Source organism: Eurytemora carolleeae, unplaced genomic scaffold, assembly GCF_000591075.1.
Source record: "Eurytemora carolleeae unplaced genomic scaffold, Eaff_2.0 scaffold81, whole genome shotgun sequence".
Taxonomy (NCBI): domain Eukaryota; kingdom Metazoa; phylum Arthropoda; class Copepoda; order Calanoida; family Temoridae; genus Eurytemora; species Eurytemora carolleeae.
This window is the reverse complement of record NW_019396041.1, coordinates 1,265-10,508: the sequence shown is the minus strand read 5'-3', so window position 1 is coordinate 10,508 and position 9,244 is coordinate 1,265. Positions and strand designations below refer to the sequence as shown.

The 9,244-nt window shown below is 31.1% G+C and overlaps 1 protein-coding gene across 2 annotated transcripts; it reads right to left on the bottom strand.

Moving 5' to 3' along the window:
* Positions 1 to 303: 303 nt before the first annotated feature.
* Positions 304 to 8,083, bottom strand: LOC111700695 (protein amalgam; the record flags this gene model as incomplete). Of its 2 annotated transcripts, XM_023471702.1 has the most annotated exon segments (8): positions 304 to 454; positions 1,499 to 1,584; positions 3,918 to 3,965; positions 4,788 to 5,096; positions 5,479 to 5,582; positions 6,589 to 6,709; positions 6,981 to 7,050; positions 7,952 to 8,083. In XM_023471702.1, coding segments are annotated over 7 exon segments (870 nt in total), but the record flags the coding sequence as incomplete, so codon positions are not given.
* Positions 8,084 to 9,244: the final 1,161 nt, after the last annotated feature.

The window sequence follows — 9,244 nt, the reverse complement described above, 5'->3', positions numbered from 1 at the left end:
TCAAGGTTTGAATAAAAATCAACAACATTTTAAGAATGGGGGCATTTGGTCACCAAGCATACTTTTTGGTATGAATAACGAAACAAAGTAAACACGAAATCGAGTTTGGATTGGTAAACGAGGAATATAAATAAAACAATAGAATCTAATTTTGTTAAACCAGATAATTTCGTCAAACTACTCATTTTCAGATTTTTACAACAAAGGCAACATTTCCACAATCAATCTCTTTAAGCGTTCATTTCACTGTTTTTTTGCCTCCTCATGGTTCATTAATTTGGCTTGGATTGTTTAAAACTGAGGAACTTTTCATGTGTTCTATTATATACATATACACTATATATTCACTGGAGCGCACATCACATGGGTCTGAGTTGAGATAAATGACTAAGTGTAGAGTTGGTAAGCTTTTGTAATCAGTTAGGAAGGAGAACTACGTCAATTATCGAACAATCTGAAACAGAAGGTCATTGAATATTAAATTCTTTGCATAGAAGATTTAAGAGATTTAAAAAATCCAGTATCTTTCTCCGGCAATATGGATTAGAATCCCCAACATGCCATTTCATCTTAAAGCTTGCTTAAAAGTTATAATGATAGAAATTTATATAAGTCGTTGATACAGTAAATTTTCTTTGCAACCTAAAGATATGAACATCTGTTTTGTCGAAAGGAATTGAATTTTTGTCACAAACTTAGATCTTCCAATATGATTCCAATATTTTTTGCAACCTTATGGTGCAACCTTTGATATTTCAAACTTAGATTATTTTATCTATAAGTATTAATAGTTTGAAATATCTTAGGTCTACGGCATCGGGTTACAAAGATATGGAGATTAGAAAATCAGAGTTTGTGGCAAAAACTCAATTCCTTTGACTACTTGCTCTGCAAAACTTTTAGTTTGAAATATCAAAAGTCTTCAACGTCAAGCTGCAAAGATAATAGAATAAGAACATAAGAGTTGAGGCGAGTAATCAGTCCCTTTAAATAGACTGTGAGCGTACTTTGAAGTGACCCTTCATGCAAAGATGGCAATGCCCGATTTACAACGGTACCCTTAAAAGATTAGTCTTATCAAGTATCAATTAGAAATCCATTTTTTTTGTTTTTTTAATCTGTTCATTTTTAATTGTTGTTTGTCTGAAAAAGTGACTTGCGCAATTCATGCTTATATACAAGAACCAGTGGCGAAATTAACGGAAATGAACACTTTTTAAGTCAGAAAACGACATTACTTAACACATTTTTTATTAGATTACGGTTTCAAGGGTACCCTAGGAAATCAGGCATTTATATCTTTGTATAAAGGGTCACATTAAGTTGCCATTAAGCCTATTCTGTAAATTACAAACTTTGGTAATTCAATTATATATTTGAAGATTTATTATGTATATGTAAATTTGGTTTTGTATGTAGTATGTACATGTACACATTTGCATTTACAGTTGTGATGAATTTACATCTAGTTAGATACCCAAGAGGGTGTATAGCTTACCTAAAGTACCAAGAGAAGAGCAAGTAGAATCGATATATAGATGGCTAGGGAGCTAGATCCAGATGTAATTCCCTCTTGTTTAGGTTCTAAATTAAAAATTAAAAATTTAGATTTAAAAAAAATAAAAGGTCGATTTAATTAAAGTTAATAAGGATTGAGTTCAATGAAATGGAGAGATTATTGAACTACTTACCACCAGTTCAAATCCGGAATCCCCGATTTAAATCCTCATTAATCTTTAACTTTGAATCGGTGATTTAAGATTTGAACCGGCGATAGATAGTTCAGCGACCTAGCTCAAATTCATTAAATTTTGTCACGGTTTTAAAATAAATTAATGGAACTCTTTCAGAAATCGACGTTTTGATTGGTCATGATAAAAGATCAAACTGATCAAATTTAGTTTAATGTATTTTGCAAAAGATGTTTGTAAAAAAAAAAAAATCAATCTTAAAAACCACCACTTACCTTATATATAAGTAAATGTTATACATATTTGTTAGTGTTGATACAAATTACTTACAAATTAATTTTAATTTATAGGTTTTTAATTTATATCAGTTTATGGTAGGAATTGTAAAGAATTAATTATAATATGAGTAATAAACTGATATTGAAGAAGTTTGTTCGTTGACTTAATCAGATCACATCTGTAGTCAATGTTAACAATAACTTTACATGATGTAGAATTTTTAAAAACAAATATTAAAACAAAATCTACGAAATATGATAAAGGTCTTAGCGTATTAGAGGTTAATAACATTGTTCTCATGCATGTCAGTGTTAGTTTTCATGCATAAATGAAATGTTTGAAGAATTTTTTTAAAGTTTAATTTCGAGTCTCTATTGTAAGGTTCAAAGTTAGATCTTTGAGAGTTTTGTCGAAGGGATTTTCAAAATTCTTAAGACTGCCCCCCCCCCTTCTATTATCTTAATCACGCCCTCTATATAACGATCTGTGTTTCTAGTGCATAACTGGTGTTTGTCATTTTCCTTTATAAACGTACGCACTACGCATTGCTTGCATGCAAAGGCTTGTATTTGTGTTCATCTATCAAATATTCCCTGTTTACACCATTTATTGCTTTTACGGAATCAAGCATGCAGTTAAAGATGTTTGCGGTGCTCAAGAAATCGCAATAAAAAATCTAAAATGTGTCTTTGCTTTTAAACCTTAAATTTTATTAAGAAATAAAAAAAGAATGTTTTTGCTTAAAATAGAAAAATCTATTAATGAAGCTATAAAAGGCTTTCTCTCCTCAAAATCCCTCTTTCTTCCACAAAAATACATATTTCGCCATCAAAAATAGTAACACTGCCAAGTAACCTCCTGGTAAAGTGTGTAAGGTAAACTAAAACTTAAATCTCAATGCAGTATTGCGTACTATGAGACCTATCAGCATAAACAGATGATATGGATATAGCAAAGACGACATTTTCTTCTAGATCTGTTTATTTATTCATCTACACTATGTAGTCTTGTTGATTCAAGACATACTGGCAAATGACTAATCTGTTAAGTAAATCCTGAAAGGCAATATCTATAGGCAAATCTTATATTTCCCCTGCACCATATAACAAATATCCCCCCCCCCCTCCCCTATACAACAAATATTCCCCCTCTCAAGTATGAATAATCCCTTGGTGTTTACCACTTCAGGAAGAACACCTCTTTCTCAGAAACCCCCCTCCCCTCCCCCTCCCTGCCAAAAAACATGACACCACAACCACCAAAAACAAAGTTTGAGTTTTACAAATATCTACAATTATTTCTAAAAGCATGCAAAATCTCTAAATTGATATTCTCTTTGAACATGAATTATAGCGAAGAACACACTGCGAATAAATAGCTGCATAGTTGGTGCATAGTGTCAGGGTGATCGATTAAAATTTTTTTTGGGAAATCAGCTAATCGCCCACCAGAGGTCCAGAGGAAGCATATTGAATAGACTTTATGTCAAATTTTAGCCTTCTAAGTTGAAAAACATTTTCTGATAGCCCAAGAGATGAAATAAAAATTTGATGCATAGGTAATTTTTGTTCGAGTCGTACCTCATTTTCTTGTGAATTTTAAACTGAATTCAGATTCGAAAAACAATGTAGAAAAATTGTAATTTTTAAAGCTTTTTAGGAGAATTTTCAAATTTCCAAGAAAATAAAGGTAAAGCATGAAATTTTTAAAAAACATTTTTTGTCTATGTAGTCATTTTTTAATTTAGTTTTTAGGCCTATCAAATTTAAAAAGCATATTTAAGCATAACTCCTATTCAATATCTTAACTATGGACCTCTGATGACCGGGCATTAAGCTGATTTCCAAAACTTAAAAAATCGATACTCTAGACTGTATAGTGTATAGCGAAGCTAACTGACACATCAGCAATATTTTTATTTACAAAGCTTCAAATAGAAGCGTCTACCTTTGTTGATCTCTGACGTAGAATCTCCAACCGGGGTTTTATCTAAATCTACAATAACATTCAAAACTAGTGAGGAAGGATCAACACACTAAATTCAAACTTAAAAAAACACATTTGTGTCTACATTTTTTTTGTTTAAAAAAGTTAGGATGTAAAAAGATCTGTTAAGTACAAAAAAAAAATTTGATAAAACCAAAATTCACACAAATGAAAAATATTTTATGTTAATAACATGTTTCTTTTTTGCTGATATTGAATTAAAGTTGTGAATACAGCAGAAATAGAGTATATAACGCAGCAAAGAAAACATGGGAGTTGCCGCAATTTATTAAATTATGCGGAGATGACATTCAATATGGCGGAGATAATTCAAGAATTTATTCCAGTCTTTGTTTCAACATTGCTCAATGCTCATTTATACAGACGAATCACACCCAGTGTAAAATTTAAATATTTTAAAATTAAAAACTCATGATCAAACATTTTGAGCAGTATAACAATTGGATTTTTAAAACACAGTCACATGTACACTTATACACGACTTATGTGCAATAAACTGAATCAAATTTGCAACATCTGATGTAAATATAAGTTTATGCTAAAAAGATATTGCTAAAACATGCATTTAATATGTCGCAAATAAAATAAAATATTTATGTATTGTTCGATATTATAATGTAATTATGTGAGCGATTAACACCACCGTATGTAATATGTATCTATATTTAGATTGAAATGTATCCAATTTTCATGCAGAAGTGCATTGCATTCTTTATTTGAAGTTTCAACCGAACCATCTCCATTTTAAGTAATTAAGTTCTAAGATGCCATTTTGCATAAATTAGTAAAGTAATCTAAATCTGAACCAACCTGCTCCCTTGGTTGCAAAATGGAAGGTTGGAGATGGTTTACTCCATCCTTCATCGTTCCTGCTGGATACTCGGGCCTCGTATCTCGTAGCTTCTTCGATCTCCTTCAGAAAATGTTTCCCAGCAAAGTGGTAAGGTCCGTCAGGAATAGGCGTGGCAGAGGCTTCTGCCCAGGCGGTAACGCCCTCTCGTCTTGTTTCCACCCTGAAGGCGGTAACAGGAGAGTAGGAGACAACGGACCACTCCAGGACGTATGAGTTTTTTTCTAAACCTCCGGGTTTAGATTTAAACTCTGCAGGCCGAGCCAAACCTAGAGGGAAATTAAGCTAAAGCAAGCAAAATAACAACAACATGCTGTTTAAGAAAACTTTGTCCTGAGTTTCTCACATTCCAAGTTTAATTGAAAAAAGTTTGATTGTATTCCGGAGATTACTTAACATGACTTCTCTCATTGCATCTTTATTTTACTGAGACCTTATGATTTAAAAAGAATTTTTGAAATTAAAAGAATTGACGACCATTCTTCAATTAATACTAGTCTTTTTACTTTAAAAAAATCAACATTTAATACAGAAAGCTCGATTGAAGCTTTAATAATTTTATGTGAGGCAAAACAGAAACTTTTGTGGTAGTTTTAAAGTTTCTTTTCTGAGTGAATAAGTGCTGAAAAAGTAAAAAGCTGAATTTTCTACCTGAAATTTCGATAGTTTCGGAGGCTGATCCTTTTTCTGAGTTTGCATGACAGGAGTACACTCCAAAATCTTCCTTCTCCACCGAGCTGATGATCAAAGAATGCCTAAAAAATAACATTATATAATTTAGGTTTATTAGTTTGCAGGCCTGGATTGCAAATTAAATGAAGTTAAGTTAAAGGAAAGTTTACTGCCTCTGCAATAGTGCCCTAATGGTTCAATTCTCTTCTAGTCACGTATTATTTCATTCTTCGGGGAGGAATAAAATTGTAAATGGGAGTTTAGCTACGTCTACGTTAAAAAACAGGATTATAAAGTTGAAATTTGGAAAAGAAAAAATATGGTGAAACAGGACTGTAAAGCTTTATTATTGGGAAAAGATACCAGGAATATGAAAGTAATGCAATTTAAACAGTCAACCAGATGGTAGGAAACAGGACTGTAAAGTTTTATTATTGGGAAAAGATAGCAGGAATATGAAAGTAATGCAATTAAAATAGTTAGACAGATGGTAGGAAACAGGACTGTAATGTTATTATAAGACAGGACAGGACTGATAATCAGGACTGTAGTGTTGGTATAAGACAGGACAGCTTTGAGGAACAGTACTGCAATGTAGGTATAAGACAGGACAGGACTGATAAATAGAACAGCAGTGTAGGTATAAGACAGGACAGGACTGATAAAAAAGAACTGTATGCGTAAAGTGTTGTTATTATCAAAATGGACAACGTTGAGTTTCTGTAAGAGAAGAAACAGAGATTACTATTAAAGAATGATGAAAATGTGAGTAGCTAGACTGCATATAAGAATAACAACAAAAAAAGCTATATTGTATTAAAGAATTTTGCCACCCAGTGCTTTAAGCTTAGTCTAGAATAAATTTAGACTCAAGGGTCTGTATCTGTCCTGCTTATCTTGATCCTGGGCCATAAATCAAGAATTTATTCTAGTTTTATTGTAATGTTATTGTAAACAATCCCCTATAAATGTACAAAGCCCAGACTGGAAAGTTTTGCAATAAAAAGAACTCGGTTACATTGTTTTAGGTTAGTTAAAGGGGTGTTCACATAATTAGAGTCAAGATTAATCAAGCTTTTCTAAACTTACTTTGAGTGCACATTCTGAATCTTGAGTTTCGAGCTTGAATCAATGGATTGTCCATCCTTCTTCCATTCTACAGTAGGACGGGGTGTACCATGAACATTGCAAACTAACTCTGCCTCATTTCCTAAAAATTAAAATGTAAAAAGTTAAACTTGAGAATATTTTGCCATACTTGAATAAACCTTCAATAAAAAATGTTAGTTATTAGACGTTCAAAAAAACTATTTTACCATTAAAATTTTGAATAAAGAATATGAATTTTAACCCACTTAAACTTTTTAATAATTACAAATCTGTTTTGAATAATTACAAACATGTTTTGTATAATTACAAACCTGTTTTGTATAATTATCTGTTTTTTTATAATTACAAATCTGTTTAGTATTATTACAAACCTGTTTTTGTATGCACAAATACTTCTTCAACGACAATCTCAGGCTTGTACAGTACTCTTAACTCAATTTCCTGTACAACGGAAAAATGAAATATTAAAAGAAACTTCACATTGTTGTAAACAAAAATATTATTCTCTATTTTCAAACTGCAAATTCAATCCGCATAAAGATTAAACAAAATAAAAAGTTCCAAAAAGAAACAGTGAACATAATTTCAAATAATCCTCCATTTATAAAATGCACATGTCCAATTCTCAACGAAACCTTAAAAGTTTTGACTCATCAAGAATGAATGAGCTATCCATATTTTTCTCTTTTTAAAATTCAATTGTTTTGAATTGAGATTTCTCTTAAAAAGTGAAAAAAATTTGATTAAAATTTCCAAATTAAAAACATTTTAAGCTTTTTCATTATTAATTAGATAAAGATTTAAAGGCTAATTTTGGGAATCGGACATGCCTCCCTTTAAATGAAGTATCACTTCAAATTACAAATTTTTTAAATTACATTCTTTTTATTGCCCCGACGCGACGGTCCATAATAAATCATGTTTGCAAGATGTGAGCTTGCATATATCCAGACAAACCGAGGGCATCATTATATATATTAGAGAACAAACAATCAAACAGACAATTTTTAGTTTTCTTAAAGGGACTGTAAGCGTTATTTTAAGTGGCACACCAAACAAAGATGGCAATGCCTGATTTACAACGGTATCCTTAAAAGCTTTGTCTGTTCAAGTATGAATTATATATCAATATGTATAATTTTGAAAACTAATTATTTATATGTGCTTTTTTTTTACAAAATTGACTTGCGCATTTCTACCACGGAAAAACATTAAAAACAGAATTAAACATTTTCTTACACATTGATTAGATAAAGTATTCAATGGCACCATTGTGAATCAGGCGTTGTCACCTTTGCATTGAGGGTTTCTTGAAATTAAGCTTTAACTATTAAGTACTTACTTTTGATGCCTCCTTACTAAAACCGTTCTCAGCTGAACACCTGTATACGCCGGCATGATGTCTGTTCACGTTGGAGATAGAAAACGTCTCTCCAATCAGCTCCTCCTTACCATCAGGCATAGCCCCTTTGCCCTAGATTTTATCAAATTAATCACTCAGAAAACATAAAAGGCTATGAGGGCGCAAATTATGGATCTGCAGTTCTGCGTAAAATATTCTTTACTTTTTTTTAAAAACAGATTCAATAAATGAGCAGATTGCATTTCTGATATCAATCATAACTTTTCTTATTGAAGAGTTTTTGAAAAGAAATGTGTTTTCTCTTACAATTGTGCGTAAAATAAAAAAAGAGGAGCTACGAGGGAACAAAGTTGGACCAGTAAGATGGCATAAATTTAACCTTCTCCTTTAGCTAGTTTGCAGAGAACAGATAGAAATTGTAAATATTGAAAATGTTGTTAAGTTACTTTAAATTATTGATATAAAAGCAGATATATTTCATCATCACCGAATCTATTCAAATTGAAATGATTAGGTTGGATACTGTCGGTTTAAATTATGTAAAACATATTTCTAAAATATTTATCTATTCATTTATGTATTTATCTAAGATATATAACCGTCGATCTATCTATTCATCTATCTTTCTATCTATTTATCTATTTATCTATGTCTGAGCCCCTACATTTTTCTGACATGTCTGTATATGTATATGTACCATCACGTCTAGATTAATAAATAGTTTAACGTATATATTAATATATATGTTTCTATCTATCTATCTATCTATCTAACTATCTATCTATCTATCTATCAGATCACATCCTCTTTTTACTGCAACAAATGTCTTTAGAATTCCTTTTATTCAATATCTGTCAGAAAGGTATATGTATGAAATATGTAAATGCATAAGGAATATATTTGACATAAATATATGCATTTTTTATATTTCTTTACACTAAATAGACATATGCAGATATGAATTAAATAGACATATGCAGATATGAATTAAAACACTTCTTTACTGAATCGAAACTTGCAGATCTTTGTGTTGAGATGAAAGAATAAATAATGGAATAAATTCGACGATAATAAATCAAACTTGTATTAGAATAAATCATAAATCTAATTTAAACCCCAGTTTAGCTACGTCTACGTTAAAAAACAGGATTATAAAGTTGAAATTTGGAAAAGAAAAAATATGGTGAAACAGGACTGTAAAGCTTTATTATTGGGAAAAGATACCAGGAATATGAAAGTAATGCAATTTAAACAGTCAACCAGATGGTAGGA